We start from the raw sequence: 19,396 nt of genomic DNA, 5'->3' as shown, positions 1-19,396 counted from the left end.
TCTTTTACCACTTTAACAAGTTTTATTTCATGCTGGAATTCCTGCTTCAGAAAGGCACTGTCATGGGAAACAGATTCTGCCTGCAGACCAAACATTGCTCACGATATCGCTTCTACCTCTGCATTATTCTGAGCACTCAGCATTAATGCAGCTCTAAGCACAATCACACATCCATTGAAATTTCTTTCTCCATCTCCCCCCTTTCTTTTTGGTAAGCGTGTAACAGGGATACAATCGTCTGAATGCTCAGTGCTGGAGAGAACAGAATGAAGCCTTCAGACCTGCCTCACTGATTTAGATACTATTTCGATAGCCCTAAGACTTGGAAAAGAGTTCACTGGAGGTCTTCCATTGTGTTGAGCTCATCCACAGGTCTCGAGATACTGCTGCAAGGGCGCTGGAATGCCTCTAGCAGCCAACCCTTCTGTGGGTGTCCCACCTAGGATTATCCTAACTCTGGGATATAACCCTCAGTAAACCGATGGATCGCAAGCCTTTGTCTCTGAGCGCATGCAGTTTGTGTTGGGCAGCTGCCCGTTTGATCAGCAGGAAATTGCTTCTTCATTAAAATGACTGAAGCTTTTGAAAGACAAAGATAAAGGCTCTTCTGATGAATCACCACGGGGCTGCATTTGAGGAATATTGATCCTCATTACCCAGAAGTTACTTGTCAGCCTGCTGCTAGCGGAGCGTGAGCCGAGTGAGGACATGCAGCCGTTGATGTGTATTTACAATCCCTGGTCAGAATCCAGTCCAGCCCCACAGAAGAGGCTTTTGTTTTGTTTTGTTTTGCCTCCAGCTGCTAGCTCACCTTGTGCTTCAGCTGCCTGCTAGACTTTGTCTTTCTTGGTGTGTGTAACTGTGCACAGGCCCACTCTCTGCTGGGCCATGGGGAGCACTAGGAGCACGCCTGCAGTGGACATCCAAATCCTCTCAAACCACCAGAGCCCCTCTCTTGGTGGTACCTTTGCTCCGCTTCCTACACAAAGAACACTCTTTTCAAGCCCATCACATTTCTCTCTCAGGGGCAATAATCTCTCCCTGGGTTACACACTGCCACAGGAGCAGGAGGGCGTGGGGAGGAGATATCTGAGCCCCTTATGCTGAGGCTCAGTCATTTAAAGACCACTGGGCCAGACAGGGGGCTCAGGGGCAGCATCGCTTCTGCTCCTGCTCAGAGAAGTGTTTGCACATTTTACATGTCAGCACTTTCATGGAGCAGCACTCCAGAAGTCCTTGGAGCAGGACAGGCACAATGAACCCTTCCTGGCAGGAGCAGCTGCCTGGTCACCCTCTGAGAGCCCTGTGCTATTTCAGTTGGAGCACAGGGTCCCCCAGCCCTGGTGCAGCGCACAGCACAGCTCATGGAGGGACAGCCCGGCTCTTGCTCTCCTGCAGTGTGTACCTGCACCATTCAGGAAGATGATGCTGACCGATCCAGGACAGGCACTGCTGTACTGCTGCAGCCTTTTAAGAGATATGGCATTTGCCACCAGTGCCAGTGTGTCCAGAATGCCCAGAGCAGTGCTATCTGCTGTCCCACCCCTGTTCAGTGCTTGGAGGTACGTGTGCTGCTGGGCTCATCAGTGAGCACAGGGGAGCATGTTCCCAGTGCTTCTGCCAACCAAGCGACCTCCTCTCTGCTGTGGAAAGGGACCATGTGGACCCCACAGTGCTACCCTGAGTACTGGGAGCAGGGGTAAATTGCTGTCCTTCTCCACAAGAGCTGCCCAGCACGGTAGGACAGGAGCAGCCCAGGAGAACTGGCTTGCCCATGAGCTTTAGGTGCCTCCATCACTGGACCAAGAAAGGTGGTTGGGCAGCAGACTCTGATTCCACATCCTTTTGCACGGAAAATCTTCTATTCTGACTCAGAACAGAACCAGAAAGAAACATGTGTCTTACTGCTGCCTCTCTCTCCAGGTGACCCCACCACATACAGTGAGCCTGAAAGCCCTCTAGGCTTTAAAACAACACTGCCCTCCCCCAAACAATAAAAAAAAAAATAAGTCAAAGAAGCAGCACATGATGAGAACCATAACGTGGAGAAGGACCTCAGGCACCATTTAGGAGAGGCACAGTCTCTTGCTCTGGCACAGTGCCACCCATGCTCCATGCCTAGAAGGCTGGGAAAGGTTCTGGGGAGAAAAGACCGCTGTGCGGGAACGTTTTAAGGGCCTGAGTGGTAATGAGTCAGTGCTGAGGTTTGGATTCAGATGTTTCCTACCTAGCACCTGCCAAATGTGCCAGAACTCGATGGGGAAGGACATGGAATACCTTCATCTCTGCTTCACAGACAGGAAACGGGAGCTTAGCAGAGGGAATGCATGCTCGAGACAACACCAGGGGAGGGATGAAAGCATACAGGTGTCAGGCATACATGATGAAAGCATACAGGTCATCATACAAAACGCAGGAGCTGGAAATCCACCATGCCCATCCTGCAGCCATTGCTGTTCCGTTGATGACCCCACAAAGGAAGGCAGGAGGAAGAAAGGAGGACGAGTCCATGACTTGGGCACAGAACCATTTCCTAGTGGTGAAGGGATGAGGGCAGAGCAAAAGAGCAATGCCCTGTCCCTGGGAGATCTGCACTGGGTCAGTCATTACGGGCTGTGCTCTCCACATTGGTACCAGGCAGCCCTTGTTCCTCTCTGGTGGGGTTTAGTAGGCTTGGGGGCCACATGCTGCAGGTGGCAATTCAGTTCCAGCCTCTGCTGTCACCCAAGGCCTCCTGTGATGGTAGTGCTCGAAATTTGGGCAGCTAGTGTTATCCTGTTATATGGGGAAGGGAGAAGGACCATGCTGCTACTCTTACCAACTCCTGATGGAAACAGTGATCTCAGGGTGTGCACTATGGCTTTTCTTCAGCAACATCACAGCTTCCTTCCTTTCTTTCTTCCTTCTTTCCAAACCTCTCTGAAGCCTCACCTGCCCCTCGCCAGTAGCGAACAAAGAGTTGAACACGGTCTCTGCTGAATTACAAGACAGATGGGGAGCTTTTTGTCTCATGGAGTCCCAGTCTGCTATCTGGGGCTCTGCCTTGCCACACAGACAGGAGTCGGATTGCTGGCACCTATCTGATCTGGTCCCACCAAGGAGGACAAGCAAGCCCTGAGCCTCTGGCTCCAATACATCCAGTGCCAGAGCAGGGCCTACACCTCTGCTTGAGCTGGTGGGACAGGCTGTGTGCCAGGCAGCCACATGCAGACCCATGTACTTCCAGAAATGTGCCCACTGAGCCGCTCGCATGGGGAGAGGACCCACCCCACACAGAGCACGGCAGTAGGGCCTGGCAGCCTGAACAGGAGCAAACCCTGCAGCAGCTGCTGCTGTCCCAGAAGATGGTGTGTGACAGCTGGACCTCCCCTCACCTACCTCATGTGCTGCTGCAGAGGTTGGGCAATAATCAGCAGGAATTTGATCAGAACCTCGATCCTGGTTACCAAATATGTATTGCATCGGGCTGGCATGTGGGTGCAAACCCTTCATGCTCTGTTTGCACTCGTTCTGGCACTGACTCCATGATGAGCTCACTGGAAAGCTGCTTTGTGCACAGCAGCCTTGCGAGATAGGCTTCTCTCCACACCCAGTGCTGGCCCCAGTGTGGGAGCGGAGGCCCAGGAGGCCGCAGCCTGCTGATATGCCAGCAGGGATAGGTGGCAGGGTTGGCTGAAAGCCACGCCGTGCCTGGGGTGGGGGGCTTTGGGCCAGGGACCAGCTGTGGCCCATCCCAGGAGAAAACACTATGAGGAGGGCTTTGGTGTGCAGAGCAGCGTATGAGGTTAGGCTGAGCCCTGTGGAGGAAGAAGTTGGGATAAGCATCTTTTGGACTTCCTAACTCGGGTCAGACCTCCAGTGGCAACATGAGCTGATGTTGCTTTTCTGATCAGAGCAACGATTCTCTTTCTCCAGAGGCTGCGTATGAAAGGGAGTAGAACAGCACATATATCTTACGTGAACAAGGTTTACTCCCGTGCTAGACCAGCTGTGTCGCGCAGCTCAATCAGTGTAGAAGGGAGGGCTCAATCCCCGAAGTGTTGAAATGAAAACCCATTTTTCAGCTTGCTTTGTAGCAGCATTAGGCCTCAAAGCCACAGACAGTGGCAGAAAGTAGCAGGAGATGAATGCAGGTGTGCTGGCAGTGACCTCATCCGGTGCTGGAGCAGCCAGGAAGCATTCCAGACCTTGAAAGACAGGTGGTGACCATCCCTCCAGTCATCTCCTCCAGGGTCTGAGTCGAGAATCATAGAATTACAGAATCACAGAATTGCCTGAGTTGGAGGGAACCTTAAACATCATTTGATCCAACCCTCCTGCCATGGGCTGGTTGCCCCCCACCCGATGAGGCAAGGGCCCCATCCAGCCTGTGCCACTGTCTCAGCATCCTCATCGTGAAGAATTCCAACACAACACTGAGGACTACAACCCATCCAGTTTTTCAGGCTGCAACACACTGTGGGTTTCGGGTTGCACCGGGAGGACATTCCTATGGCACTACACTCCCTGCAGGGCTAATCCGCAGGGGAATGTGCCTGCAAGGTGGGGCTGCCCTCAGGCTGGCCAGGCTGAAGAAAGCAGTCGCAGCCTCACTGGGTGCGTATGCCAGCCTCGGCTGGCCTAAGCCCCGACAGATAACGGAGAAGGGTCCACATCAGATCCTGGGTCGCCTTACACCTCCCACATGTTGCTGCCTTTTGCAGCTGCCCTGACAGCAACACGTGCTTCATGAAGTCTGAGTAGCTGGGGACACCGCTGCTCTCTGCAGAAGCCTGGGCACAGGGACCTCAGTGCTTCACTGCATGCCAAGTGTAGGCACCAGAAGGTCTACTAGGTCTCAGCTTGCCTGTACAGACCAACAGTGTTCCTCCCCTCGTGGCCTGCAGAACAGGACTGGCTTTGGCTGAAAGGCGGTAGCATTGCCATTAATGTTTTGGCCACTCCATCAATAAGCTCCCTCAAAACATCATAGGGGGTCATACTTCCCAGTGTTTCAGCAATACTTCTACCACCTCAAGTGAGGACAATCTTTCTGCAAGTGCTGTATCCCTACTATAAACAAGTACCAGAAAAGCCACTCTGTGACTTCATGGCACCTCTGCATTTTGCTGTTACCACACCAACATTTTTATCTTACAGATAGAGATGTTTTTTAAAAATAGTGGGAAAATGACCCTCTCCAATCCACATGCTGGAGATGGCTGCTCTTGGGCCACTGCTCTACAACTTGCTGAATACACATGCGAAGATTTCAGGTGAAGAAAGCAAGCTGAAATAGTTAAGCAGTGCAGAGGAGAGCAATCTCTATGTCCAGCATTGCTCCAGGAAACCCAGCCTCCCTTCTCCCTGCCCACGTATTTAGGCAGGAATTCTGCTTTCACCCTCACCTACCATGTTGTCCTTGATGGAGAAACCTGGCTGCAAATAGCCCTGAGTTCTGTCAAAACTCCAGTGCTGCTCTGTCTGAACTTGGCTGGTGTAACCCCTGTTAAAAAAATGCAGAAAATATTTCAAAGTTAAACTTTAAAGGGACAGCCATTGTTTTATTTGTGTTTAATTAAAAATAATAATAATTGTTTTCCAGTCCCATGGTAATTAGCAGCCCGATCTACAGCTCCCATGGGAAAGAGCCTGGAACAAGCGAGCTCACATACTGCCTTGCTTTAGACATTACCAAGGTGTTGAGTAGAGCAATTTGTTGGGAGGGGGTTTCCAGCTTGGACTCTGCAGCAGTCGAACTGTCATGCTCCAAACCACAGAGTTTTACTGAGGCCTCCATTTTCCTTTGTTTTACCTGAACTTCTCATCCCGCTCTGCAAATCCCATGCCAGAATGAGTCATTCCTGCAGGACTAGCTCTTATTTTTCAGCTTCTCTGTCAGTGTTGCCCAGACTAGTTCAGAAGAGAAAAAAATTGACACTCCCCATTCAATAAAGCCGTGTAACAAGTGACTGAAAGAAATTACCTCCAGTGCTCAGCTATTTACACTGAACCAGCGAGGAACACCCTGTCTGCACGGCCTCCAGCACAAGCCAGGGGCTCTCAGTGCTGCTTCCCATCCCAGGGGAGGAGCGGGGACACGGCCAGCTGCCTGTGGGATGTTTGGCACATTGCAGCATGGTGCTCGGTTCCACGGTAGTTTGTGTCTGAGGACCTAAGTGGCATAGGCAAAACCACCAGAGCCAGCTGGGAGAAACGAGATCAGAGCACCTGGCGCAAGGAAAAGTCATTTTGCTTCCGTCCGTGGGTCATTCTCCTAAACGGCTGACAGGATTTGAGCTGACTTGACAGGAACTCTTGGGAACCGTGGCTCAGCCTCACAGTGTCTCTCACGGTAACAGAGAGAACTGCAGAAATAGAGAGGTCTCTGGTCCAGCCTCTCGCTGAAGGTGCAAGCGAGGCTGAGACTCTCTGTGTGATACCTGCAGGGCTTCACAATGCACGAAGCACAGAGATCCTGCTGTCCCCGTGTAAGCCTGTCCTCAGGCACAGCTGTCACACGTGACATATGGACTCATAACTGAACAGTTAAGGCCAGGCTATCCAAATGACGCAGCCAGTGCACAGACACACAGCAGTGCTACGTGTGCTTTAAATGCAGCACAAAACTTAAAAGCCCTTCCCTCTATCCAGATTACCATGACATACACACTTCTGGAAATAGATATGGCCTCAGGTAAATGCTGGGATTCTCATCCAAGGTAAATCTTCACTGGCTTTGCAGGAGCACTGCTGCTATTCACAGCCTTTGTAGCCCTGCAGAAGCAAAGTTCTGAACCTAGTCACAAGCAGTTTCCTCATCTGGGACTATATACTGTGCAAGAGGCCCAGGAAAAGCTCCAGGAAATTTCTGGAGGTGTTTGTGAGCAGGGCACTATTGCCACGGTTTACCACGGTGATGAAGGGTCAGAGACGTGGTGAGAACAAAAAGGCCTAGGGAAAAAAAAGAACAACAAAATAAAACAAAACAACTTTTTCCCTAAAGGAGCTCTGTGTAACAGCACTTCAATTTCATCCACCAGCACAAGTAAGCCCGGGCTATCCTGCTTTACATTTTATTTTGGAAATAAAGGCTCTTTACAGCTGTCACTCGTGGAGTTGGAGCAGCAGCCTGTCGTGCTGGCTGCTACCAACCCATCCTCAGCGCCTTGCACGTCTGAGCTCACTGATGGCAGAAGGCACTCACAGCTCTCTTCGTAGCCAGGTGTACCTTGCATTCTCTGGTGCTTTACACAGGAACATGCATGTGCTTCAGCACACACACAGGTGCAATTTTAAGCACAGTTTTCTTTGCCAAGTCTAGCACGGTCCTCCCTGCAGGGGCAGCAGATGTGCTGTTCAGAGCGTAGCAGGGGTTTGCAGAGGTAGGCCCAGCAGTTTGCACTCCCTCGTGTAGCTGTAAGCATGGAAAAGTGTTTTGCTAGAGGAGGGGTCAGCACAAAGCCCGCAGACAGCAAGTTAAGACGGAGGGTTTATCTTTACTTAACTTTAAAGCAATGAGATAATTAAATGACACTGCAAGAGTAATACAGAACAAGGCAATGCACCTAACCATTGCTACATGAGGACAGCAAGAGTGATTAAGATACATCACCGATTGCCCTCACACTTGTTACTGTGACTCTCAGTGGTTGTGAGATTCATCTAGAGGTCAGCTTTGGTTCAAGGCCTGCTGTTCAGGCCTTGGCACTTCAAATAGGCGGTAGGGTACCTCAGAGAGGTTTGGCCAGCATGCAGGCAGGCTGATACAAGAGCGCTACCCATGCCACAGGTCCGCATGGATGATGTCCAATCTTCCCCATTTCAAAACCAGAAGATCAGGTGCAGAGATTCAGGCCAACCTTTTCATTCTTGCAGTGTTTCCATAATGAAGCATCTCAGATGGGATTTTGGCATTAGATGGTGATTTCCTTCCTCAGGACAAGCTCTCAGCCCATCCACAAGGCTGGTGCCTGGGCCCTCCAGCCAAGCTGACAGGCAACCACAGACAAGAACGTGGGAAAGCTCATCAGTGCACTCATCTGCACTTAGAGGCCTTTCTCTTCCTACTGTTCCTCTTTCACTAAGACCTGGAGCAAAGGAATGCTTCTTTCGTTGCACAGCTTTGATTCACCCAAATAATGGGCCTACCTTCTGCTTTGAGCAAGCTAGGAAACAAATGAGGAGCCAAAGAGGGGTCTGTAACGAATATGACAAATGGAAGATGTGAAGATTACCCAGTATTTTCTCATTATTAACTTACCGAGATTAATAATGTTCAGTAATACTGTTTAGTCAGTGATCTTCCTTGTTCTTAAAATAATAAAGAAAAAGAACATGAAGAACCTAACAGTCATCTCGCAGATCCTTAAACATCAGTCGTAAAATGCTGTAATAACATTACTTCTCATGTTCATCTGCTCAAACCAAACGGATGCTTACACAGAAAGTCTTTGACTCCAGGCCAAGACTTGGAGGGGGGAACACTCTAATGGGCATTATTATTTTTTTTTTTTGTCCATCTCTTCAAGATCTTCTCCATGAAGGAGACAGCCCAGCCAGTCCTCCAGCAAAAGCTCCCATCTTCTTCCAGCTCCAGGCCTAACCCTTCCTTTCCACTGCCTTTCTCCTCCTCCTCCTCCTTCCCCTGCTTCACGTGCTCTCACTCTTGCTCTACCCCTCCCATCTACTTGCTCCTAAGCCTGGTATTTCCCTCCTTGGCTCTCCCACTGTCTTGTGACCATGAGGAAACTGATGCTCAGCCCTCTGCAAGGACTGTAACATAGAACATGTCAGGGATAGGCTGATTAAACTGTTCACTAAATCATAGGACAACTCGACTGTCCTATGATTCACTAAATCATAGGACAACTAAAGACTTAATGGCCATGTTTGGGTGGAGCACCAAGAACAGTGCCACAAAGAACACAAGCAAGAATTCTCTCCTACATGTGCTGGGGAATTAATCTCCTAACAGTTTGTCTAAAAATGACCCAACCCCTCTCCATCCCACTGAGGCACTGTTTAGAAAAAGATGATGTCCAGAGTAACGTTGTTCCGTCTGCAATGAAGAAAAAAGAAAGCAAATGTTTCTTTCCATATAACTTAATGAAATAAAGCAAGATATTTGCAAGGACACTTTGTTCACGTAACAGCAAGTAATTAAATAATTATTCTTCCTAGGTAAGCAGAAAATGATTATCTCCAAATTGTTGCATCCATTGTTATCATTGTCTATCAGGTGTCAGAATTCACCACTAGCTGCAAAGAGGGATGAACCAGAGCTCCAGCAAGCAAAACCCATCTTCACACAACACAGGCCTCAGCGTCTTGCAGGTCCTGTGGGCCCCACAGCAGAGCAGATGGGTCCCAGCAGGGCATCCGTGAAACATAGGTGCTCATCCTGCACGATCTGAGCCACAGCTGTGTCCTGCATGCTTGGCCTTTCCCTGCCCAACCAAAGTTAGTGGAATGCCTGTGACTCTGCATGCCGAAATCTGCGCCCTCTGGCCGGTGTCCCTTGCCACTGTCCTCAAGGGTGGACTTGGAGGGGAAAGAAGAGCCTTTTTACAGGGAGTGTGAATGCCACAGATCTAAGCCACTGTGAGAGGGCATTACACCTCCCCAAACTGCTGAATGACTGTTGAAACGGGGCATTTGGTAGGCAAAACAGGGGAACTTATTTCCATGCCAGCAGCCCAATGGCTATTCAAAGATACCACCTGGAAGATTTTCATGAGCTGCTGAAATGCAGAGGCTTTAGAAGAGCAAGAGCCATGCAAACCTCACAGCACCTGCAAAAAAAGCACAGCAAGTGGTTTTCTTCCTACAGTAGCGAGCCTGACTCTACTTTGCATGTTCTCACAAAAAGTCAGCTCCTCCTCTTACAGAATCTGGCAGATCTGCTCAGCTCCCAGTGATTTCTTGGAGGTACAGAGGCAAGAACGGGCAGCTCATTCTCTTGCAAACCGGCTCTAAATATTGCTTCAGCTGGAAGACAACATTTGGGAAAACACAACTGATGATAAGCAGCCAGGCTACTGATGCAGCATGAAACCTGGCTCCCACCGGAGTGGGCATGTAAACATCTCCTGATGCAAATACGCAGAGATCACTTCCCATTCACTGCTACTTTCCAGCCTCTCTCCTGCCGCATGGCCACAACCTGTGTGGCAGCTGTACATCAGTTCTCATTGGAGATTTCCCTTTGGTCCCCGAACCAAGCCCCCAGTACGCAGTATTTCCACATATCCATGCAGCCAGCCACCACTGTGCTCTCATCCTCCACTGACTCCAGTCAGATGCATGATGTTTTCAGCTCAGTGATTCTGGGCTATTCTTTGTGGACACATGCTCTGGAAGTGAATGGTGTGCTCATCACCTCTCTCGGTCCAACAGACTCAGCCTGGTGATCCCCTCCTGGATATTCACCACAGGCTGCAGGTAGGGGTCCTTTATCACAGAGTGCCATCACGTGCCTGGCTTTGGTGCTCCCATGCCTCCAGCAGAGGAGTCCTCATGCCAAACAGAACCAACAGAGAACCAAAGCTGCCATCCCATCAGAGAGGCAGCTGTGCTTCGTGCGCAGGCTGTGCTGCAGCATATTGCTCTTGTTCCACTTGTGTTCAGCTGATCCAATCTGGGAACTTGGCTCCAATGAAGACATGACTTGCAGCATGTTAAATACAGCTCTGCGTTCCTGGGACCGGGAGGCAGAACGAAACCTTTCTGCCTTCTGAGATGAGAGGCATTCTGATGCTGGAACCAAAGCTATGAGTGTGCAGCACCTGAATGGGCTGTCCACGTGCTTTGTGCCCGCTTCCCTCCGGTTTGGTGGTGGAGAAGCCCTCCAGGGCATGGGGCTCATGGGGAGCAGGGCTTCCCAGATTACTCCTGAGGTATTGCAGGGGTGTGGTTTGCAGCACGGGCATCAGGAATGAAGGACGCCTGGAGGACTGGATTTTTTCCATGGTTGGAAATTGCCTTTGGAGATCCAAGCAGATGGGATTTTGGCTGGGATATTTCTCTGGCACCTACTGCTACTAACAAACTCCAGCACTGAGAGTCCGTGGCACAATGCTCTTGTGCAGGGCATATCCGGCAGTGCCTGGTCTCAAAACCAGTGAGCGCCTGCTGCATTTGCAATGCAGCAGTTGCAATTTGCAGTAGGATCTGACCTGGGGAATTCAGACAGAAACCCACTGACAGTGCTGGTGCTGCCCAAAACTTTGTCCCTGGGATCAAGAGAAAGGACAGACCGCAGCTTTCGTATGGGTAACACTCCTGTAGCTATCACACATTTTCCTTTGCATGATGAATGTTTAGCCAATGTATAAGATTTTCTGTTATTTGGTAAACCAGCCGTGGGGAAAAGACTATACAGAAACATTTGATTCTTTCATTATAAAAACCTTTGTCCTTCCTCTAGCAAGGCTAAATCAAAAGAGAAGGAAAGTGCTCATGAACAGGAAGTGCACCAAGCCTCCCACTCCAGCAAGGGACAGGACTTTGATTTATAGGAGATGGAGAGCAGCAGCCTGAGATGCAGCTGGGTGAATCCCACAGTCTCACTTCCCATCAGAAGTGGAAATCAAAAGAGGTACCAGATGTACTCCTGCCCCCAGACTGGAGAGCTGGAAGTGCTTTTAAGTGGGCAGATGACAATGTCAGATTGAGGATAACCACCAGGACACCGCATTACATGAATGCCACTTCACTCACAGAAGTTGGCTTTGCAGCTTGCCACGTATGATGAGGGAAAGAGAAGGAACAGGAGCCAGTACATGCTATTTTGGTATCCAGTTCATTTTTCTTACAGGCTGGGATCTACCAGGGAAAGTGCTTTATTTGGAAAACCATTTCCATCACCAGCAGGGAGGGCAGAAGCAGTTCCAGCATGCCATCCCGCCCCGCGCACACCTTTCCTTCCCTATCATCTACCAGTGCAGAGTGAAGCATGATCTGACTTTGCCCTCTGGAGGCACGGAATTGGCATGACGCAGAAAGGCACAGCCCCAGAGGGACTGAACCACTGAACCACTGAGCTGACTTTTAGACAATCGGATCAGAGAATTCCTGCCCTGCTTCAGACCTCTGTGAGCCGGAGGGCACTGCAGGAGAGGCAGCTCCACTGCTTTCATGCAGGAGGGATGTGCTTCTGGCTTTCTCCAGGGCAGCACTACCCCAGGGTTCTGCTTACTTCAACAAGAAGGGTGCCAGTGCAGGAGGATGACTTTTGGCATGAAGGCTGCAGCAAGCAACATCAAATCCTGCCACGTCTGCATCCGGCTCCTTGGGGCTGCAACTCAGACAGAAAGAGACACCGCTTAGTTTTTTTCTGCTAGAAGCTACAGAAGTAGGCAGGTGGCCTGAGACTCTAGGTCCTCTTATTTAGCTAAGAACCAGGGCTTGGGCTCGTTTGGTGCATGCAAATGGGTCCTCGCGCACACAAATTTGCCTCCACTTGGAGAAATGGCATTGCTGCACTGCTGTTTCACCAGGAGCATCTCCCACCTCCCCTTATTCACCTGAAGACCCTTTGTGCAACGGTCCCAAAGGCTCTAGAAGTGCTTTTCCACAGCTCCAGGCTCATCACGCTGCTGACATGAGTTTTTGGAGAAGTGACTGTGGGCACCAAGACATGGGCAGCACTGGCTGCACAGCCATGAAGAGCATCTGCACGGATCTTTGAGTCCAGCTCTCTGCACACCCATGCCCTGTGTGTCAGCCTGCCTGCAAACCCACTGCTGCACACCCACGGACATCATGCTCTGTGCCTGAGCACACTGCAGATCTCTGTGCTTGCACGCACACACACACCCCAGTGCAGACCCATGAGCTCCACACACACCCCCAAGCCCAGATCAGTGCCCCAGCACACTTGTGTCTGTCTCCTGTGCACACACACCCGTGAGCACACCCAGACACAGTGATTCCTTCCATCCCAGCTCAAGAAGTCCCACTGTTCACTGGTCCTGAGCTCCACAATGCCAGCATCAGGCAGCTGTGCTGTTCCGGTGCTGGTGCAAGTGTACCGACCTAAGTAAGCACTTCTTACCAGCTGTCCGTACTGGTGTCACTCAGCCGTGGGTCTGGCCCTAAGATCCCAGTACCAGGCAAGAGGGGGCTGGCAGCTCCCAGCAGCAGCCACGGAGCACCCAGGAGAGCTCCTTCCAGGTTGTAAGGAGCCCCGCGGCGCTGGGACCAGCGGGCTGTATGGGGTGAAATAGCGCAGAGACACCGAGCGCTGTGTCGGGTCATTGCTGGAGACGGGGGTTGCGTTCCGAGCACGTCTCGCTTGGACGGGCTGCACGTCGCTATCCAAGCCCGCTCACTCACAGCCCCGCTGGATCTGTCACTGTTCGTCCTGCAGTTTATTTCGGGGAGAGCTGGGGTGCGAGCCGAGAGTGTGCGCCGCACTCCAGCACCGTGGGGTCCCGTCGCGCGCCCACGGGGCTCCCACCCGGCAGCGTGGAGTCGGGCAGGGCGGTGGGGGCTGCGGGGCCGGAGGGGCCAGGAGAGGGGCGATTGTCCTGCCCCTGCCCCTGCCCCTGCCCGAGGCGGCGGCGGCGCGGCACGCCCGGCCCTGTCCGCGCCTCCCGGGATGCGGGGCGTTGCAGGGGGAGTGCCGGCCGCCGGGGCGCGGAGCCGCCGGACACCTCCGCATAAAAGCCGCGGCGGCGGTGCCGCGCCGCGCTGTTCGTCCCGGCCCGCGCCGGGGCCGCCCCGACGGCCGCATGACCGCCGAAAGCCGGCTGCCACCGGGCCCCCCGCCGCCACCGCCGCTGAAGGCGGACGCGGCGCCGTCCGGGGAGGAGGCGGCGGCGGCGGCGGCGGCGGGGGCGCGGGGCGGGCGGCGGCGGCGCAAGCGTCCGGCGGAGCGGGGCAAGCCGCCCTACAGCTACATCGCGCTCATCGCCATGGCCATCGGGCAGGCGCCCGAGCGGCGGCTCACGCTGGGCGGCATCTACCGCTTCATCACCGAGCGCTTCCCCTTCTACCGCGACAGCCCGCGCAAGTGGCAGAACAGCATCCGCCACAACCTCACCCTCAACGACTGCTTCGTCAAGGTGCCGCGGGAACCCGGCCGCCCCGGCAAGGGCAACTACTGGACGCTCGACCCGCACGCCCGAGACATGTTCGAGAGCGGCAGCTTCCTTCGCCGCAGGAAGCGCTTCAAACGCAGCGACCTCTCCACCTACCCGGCCTTCCTCGCCGAGCGCCCCGCCGCGCCCTGCCGCCTGTTCCCGCCGCCCGCCGAGCTGGCCCCGGCCCCCGCCGCCCCGTCCTGCGCCTTCGCCGCCGCCTGCCCCGCGCAGGGCTGCTCCGGCGCCGCGCTGCCCCACGGCTACGGCCCGCTGCCCGCCGCCCCCGGGCCCTACGCGCCGCCGCCCGGCGCGGGGCCTCTGTACGCGCCCCCGGGGCGCTTCGTGCTGCCCGCCTCGCCGCCCGCCCCCGCCGGGCTGTACGGCCGCCGCTCGCCCGCGCCCTACGCGCCGCTGCCCCACGCCTACGGTGCCGGCGGGCAGGTGGGCGCAGCCGACCCCGGGCTGCGGCAGAGCGCCTTCCCCGGCGGCCCCGACAGGTTCGTCCCCGCGCTCTGACCCGCGGCCCCGCCCGACGGCGCGCACCGGGCGGAGGCGGAGGACGCCGCGCTCGGAGCCGCGGGGGCGCGGAGAGCCCCGCCGCCGTCGGGCCGGGTGAAGGAGCCCCCCCCGGTGCCGCCCGCTTTCCGCGGGCAGGGGCGCAGAGCTCTCCGCCGCCCTCCCCGCTCCCTCCCGGTGCCGATGCCTGGGACTCTCGGAAGACGCCGCTGGAAAAAAAAAAAAACAACTCTGCTGTTCGTGACTTTGCTCGCAGAGTGAAACGCCTGCCGGGCTCGGGCAGGAGGGAGGCAGGAGGATGCCCTCTCCGGTCCCATCGAGCCGGAGCCGTGCAGGTGTGGTATGTGGTGCTGGCGGTGGTGCGTCGCTGATGTCACACTGCTGCCGCATCGGTGCTGTGCCGTACACCAGCGACACAGCCAGGACTGGGAAAGGTTCGGGGATGCAGCTGAGCCCAGTGGCACGCTGCGTGCTGCAGGAGGTGGGGAGGACTCTGGGGCTCAAAGCGGGGAGTTCTGCCGGCAGCCCCTGGAAATGAGAGAGACCGAGTGGGGCTGTGGGGTCTCCACCCTCAGAGATCTTCTCGACTTGATCGGACAAAGCCCAGGGATTCTCATCTGGCTTTAGAGTGGGATCCAGCACTGAATTTGGACCATGGGGGTTTGGGACAGAGATCTGCATGGAGGGTTCTCTCATCCTCACTCAAATCCTAGAGTCAGCCCAGCTCTGCCCATAGCCTAGGGAGGACAGCATCTCCTCCAGAAGTGAGAGAGGCAGGGATGATGTCTTCTGATCTTTGCTTGCACATCTTCTGTTTCAAGCTCTTCCCTTCCTTTTTCTCTGGAAAAGTGAGAAGAAAACATGGAGGGGGGCTTTAAAATCTATCCATGAGAGGCAAAGGCTTTAAGATAGATCCATGGAGAAACCCAAGACAGATCACTCCAGACAGATCCCACCACCTCTGGAAGGGGACAGGGAAGCCCAGAAATGAGCAGGACTCGCTCAGGGGCTGTGAGCACGGGTGTAGCCCTGCTACTGCAAGGATCCTGTACAGCTCCTTGTGCTGTGGAAGTGGGAGGCTGTGTGAGTGGGGCAGAAGAAGAAGGCTGGTGTGTGGGTCGTAGAAATTGGTGGAGCTCTGAGTGGGGAGTTGAGTGTGAAGCACAGCAGGAGCCTCAGCAGGAGCGCTGGGAGAGGAGAGGGTGCACATCAGTCTCTCAGCATGGGTGCAGACTGCAGTGGGACTCAGGTGGGAGGCTGGAAGTTGGGAAGTTTCTGTTCCAGCCTCATGCTCAAAGCGGTCAGCCAGGAGTAAGACCGGGTTCTCAGGGCTCTCCTGCAAAGTCTAGACAGTGGAGACAGCAGAGTGGGCAACTTGACTGTCCTCTGGGGGGAGTTTCTCCTATACACTCAGCACCTCTCTAGTCTCACTGTATGCCTCTTGTCCTGCTGCTGTACACTGCTGCAGAGAGCTCACATCCCCTGAGGACAGCTGAGCCTTCAGCTCCATGGAGGACTTTTCAGGTGAGGTCTCCTCAGTGGTGTGAAATTTGGATAGAGGGAAGTTCCTTGCCTTCACTGGGTGCCAGAGCCCAGGTATCCAGGTGGAGCACGAGAGGGAGAAAATAGAGCACGAAGGTGGAAGGGTGTCCCCAGTGCTCGGTGCAAGCTCTCTGTGATAAGCAGGGAGGAGAAGCTGCGGGACAGCCTTCCCTGAAGACAGAAGACAAGCACTGGACTTGGGGCATGCTTTCCTCAGAGGATGGCGTGTGGTGGTTGAGCCACCTGTGGGCTGGCCCAGAGCTGCTGTCCTGGCCTAGGTGATGTGTGAGCCTGCTTGGGCCCTCCTGCACCATTGTTCCTGAGGAGCAGCACCGCCTCTTTCCATGTCCTTCCCAGTCCCAGTGTGCCCAGGGACTGCTGCCATCGCAAGTGGGGTCCTGCTGCAGCTTCCCAGCTCTGCTCCCAGCTGACCCCCTCTCAACTGCAGGAGGAGCCTGCAAGCCACCAAGGGCTGAGTGCTGGCTGTTTGGAGGCGTCCCTTGGGCCTGCAGGGTGTGAGCTGGGTCCCTTCACTCACCAGACTGTGTTTCATCGGCTTTGTTGGAGCAGGGCAGAGCCTTGCTTCTGAGGGAGCTGCAGCTGAGCGGTGTGCCTGGGCTCTCCACGTGCCTGTTCTGCCTGCAGGTGGTGGCTGTGCACGTGTGTGCACAGGTGTGAGTGCTGAGGTGTGGGTGCAGGTGTGCACTGCTGCATGTGTCTGCTTCACAGCTCACTGTGGACTGCATGTCTGTGTGCACACATGGGTGCATCTTCTGTACAAAGTGCCTTTCTAGCATCAGTGCTTTGCACCAGTGCTGAGCAGGGACAGAAGGTTCAGGGCTCGCCAGTCCTCAGCCACCTCACCCTGGCCTTACTGGAGGCACAGGGACACTTTTGTTAGTGTAGGGGTTTTTTTTTGTTTTATTTTTGGTGGGAAACCGTCTCTTCAGCCTTCCTCTGGCAGCAGCTACCTTCAGTTGCCTTTACTGTCAGCTGCTTCGCCTCTTACCGGGGGATGAGGACTGCACCAGAGAGCGTTTTGCCTTGTGTAAGCTCCTCCTGACCTCAGATAGCATCTCACAAAGGTTCAAGAGCAAAACTCAGTGTCTAGAGGACATGCACGATAGACCTTCATGACTCATGAGGTACAAATTGGGTAGGTTCAGCCATGCACTGTTAGCTGATAAGATCTAGGTGCTTGTTCTTTTTTTCTCTCCAAATCATTTCTGCCCACAAACGAGGGAAACCAGACACCTGGGAAGCATACTTCCTGCAGCGAATGTGGTTAACATTGCACCATGGGCCTGGGCACGGGGCCACACACCTCCTGGGCAGGATCTGTGCTCAGCAAGGAGCTACACGGCCCCTGTGTGGGACTCTGCACAGGGGCTGCAAGGAAATGGGGATATGCCACATCTGTGGGGAAATGGGGATACGTCACATTGGACCATGGGATGTCAATGCGTGCTAACTGATGCTTTGCTTGTAATTCTCAGAATTAGGGAACTTTCTATTTCTGGAAACGCGACTGTAAATATTGCAGGGCTTTCCTTGCAGCGAAGTTAGTCTAAGATTCAAAGTAGCCTTTGATCTTTGGGAGATGAGTGCAGCAGGTTGCGGTGGGCATTTGCAGAAGGACAGAGCAGTGCAGCGCCTGCTCCACGTGGGGTGTGGGGCAGGCACACCTTGCCTTGCCTGCAGGAAAGCTGTTGATAAGCGTAGGGGAAAAAAATTAAGTACGTATTAGAGATATATTTCTTTTGTATCTACTCTTCTACTTCACTAGTAATGGAAATAAATCTTTGTCCTTTTGTTTGTAACGAAGTGTTATCATAATGACAGCATCTGCTCGTTGTCCAAACTGATGCAGGAAACCAGCAGTAATGCAGCAGAGATGGCCACACACAAAAATGATTCTCGGTGTCTAACCCTGCTTTTTGACTAAGCACACCCTTTCTGTGCCCTGAAATTGGTGGCTGTGTGCTGTGTGCGTGTGGCATGGGAGGAGGGGTGGGGGCTTATAGCAAGTTGCTACCATCCTGGTACCATCAATAGGCAGATGGCAGCGTGCCTGGTGAAGCTTCCTCCTTGTCACCAGCAGGCTCATGGTGTTGATGGTGATGATTTCTTCCTTCTCTGCCCTCAAGATCTATTTATGTGTGTTGTCTTAACACGATCTGCCTATATGATGAGACTTCCAGTGGTTCCCAATTTGTTTTTGGTTTTCTCCTTGCCTTGCCTTGCCTTGCCTTCCCTCCCCTTCACTCCCCTTCACTCCCTTCCCTCCCCTCCCCTCCTCTCCTCTCCCTTCCCCCTTCTCCTTCTCTCTAAAACTGCTTTTATTTGAATAACCTGTTAGTGATCCTACACTGACTGACCACCATGACCAGTGCAGAGACCCTTGCTGCCACCTTGGAGTCACAGACAGCTCAAGCCACACAGAATAAGTACTCATTATCTGTATAAATGAAAACAAGTGTAGATACAAGTTATCTGACCACGGATGGGTGCTGCAGCCCAGCTGCGTTTAAGGCTGGGACCCCTCTGCCACCACAGCCAAGAGGCCCCACATCAGTGGGCTGAGTGAGGACTGCCTGCTGGGATGTGCAGTGTGTGTTCGTTCCTGCTGTGCCCCTGGGCACTACGTCTCATTTCTTTCACGAAGTGGACCCCAGTTAATGTAAATGTGAGAACAGTCAGTGGTGCAGGAGGAATTGAATTGAGCACTCGAGCAGAATTGCATGTGAGCAAATGTAGCACCCCAGATTGACTGAGATAATTATCCTAACGTCAACAAGCAAGCAAAAGAGCTCCTAGCCCTGGGCCTTTGCGACTGGTACCTGAGGAAAGCTCTGCAGTAGATGTAGTTTGGCTGGGCAAAACAAAAGCGGACTGGGTGGTCCCAGGAGAACCCCATCTCGTCCAGATGTCCTCGCGTGGCTCGGTGTGAGCACCGCCCCGCACCACGGCTTCACCCCCAGGCACGAGAAGACACTGCTGCGTTGGCTGCAGCCGCCTGGTGTGCGATCCCGCTCAGCCTCCGAGCGCAGCGCTGCCGCCAGGGGGCGCCATAGCCCGTGGAGAATGGGAGGTGAACGGGGAATGTGACTGCAGCCCGAGGGGGGGTACGGAGAGGTGGGGAGAGGGTTTCTCAGAGCTGTGCCGCGGTGGGACAAGAGGTGACAGGGAAATTCTGACCGAGTGTAAGGAAAAATCATCCCGTGAGGCTGCTGCAGCCCTGCAGCTCGGACTGAAGAGGTGGGACAATGTCC

General features: G+C 53.8%; 2 protein-coding genes across 11 annotated transcripts; one reads left to right on the top strand and one right to left on the bottom strand.

Moving 5' to 3' along the window:
- On the bottom strand, positions 1 to 14,209 carry LOC101749568. Of its 10 annotated transcripts, XM_025145003.3 has the most exons (6): positions 14,027 to 14,209; positions 13,037 to 13,345; positions 12,179 to 12,277; positions 5,795 to 7,396; positions 5,392 to 5,485; positions 1 to 4,234 (listed from the first exon to the last, which is right to left on the bottom strand). In XM_025145003.3, the coding sequence occupies exon 6, from the start codon at positions 3,823 to 3,825 to the stop codon at positions 2,815 to 2,817; it is 1,011 nt and encodes a 336-aa protein (XP_025000771.2). In that variant the 5' UTR covers positions 3,826 to 4,234; positions 5,392 to 5,485; positions 5,795 to 7,396; positions 12,179 to 12,277; positions 13,037 to 13,345; positions 14,027 to 14,209; the 3' UTR covers positions 1 to 2,814. The 10 variants fall into 10 exon arrangements, with proteins under 10 accessions (XP_025000771.2, XP_025000772.2, XP_025000774.2 ...); XM_025145004.3 differs by lacking the exon at positions 14,027 to 14,209 and having other exon boundaries at positions 5,795 to 9,040; positions 12,179 to 12,283; positions 13,037 to 13,678; XM_025145006.3 differs by lacking the exon at positions 14,027 to 14,209 and having other exon boundaries at positions 12,179 to 12,283; positions 13,037 to 13,678.
- FOXE1 (forkhead box E1 (thyroid transcription factor 2)) lies at positions 13,674 to 17,944 on the top strand. The gene has a single exon (XM_015280733.4). The coding sequence runs from the start codon at positions 13,716 to 13,718 to the stop codon at positions 14,580 to 14,582; it is 867 nt and encodes a 288-aa protein (XP_015136219.2). The 5' UTR covers positions 13,674 to 13,715; the 3' UTR covers positions 14,583 to 17,944.
- The last annotated feature ends 1,452 nt before the right edge of the window (positions 17,945 to 19,396 follow it).

Source organism: Gallus gallus, chromosome Z (assembly GCF_016699485.2).
Source record: "Gallus gallus isolate bGalGal1 chromosome Z, bGalGal1.mat.broiler.GRCg7b, whole genome shotgun sequence".
Lineage (NCBI taxonomy): Eukaryota > Metazoa > Chordata > Aves > Galliformes > Phasianidae > Gallus > Gallus gallus.
The sequence above is the reverse complement of the archived record's forward strand: the minus strand, read 5'-3'. Positions and strand labels throughout refer to the sequence as shown.

Coding starts and splice junctions, on each gene's coding strand:
- LOC101749568 (XM_025145003.3), bottom strand. CDS start 3,825: ATGCTTATCCCAACTTCTTCCTCCACAGGGCTCAGCCTAACCTCATAC.
- FOXE1 (XM_015280733.4), top strand. CDS start 13,716: ATGACCGCCGAAAGCCGGCTGCCACCGGGCCCCCCGCCGCCACCGCCG.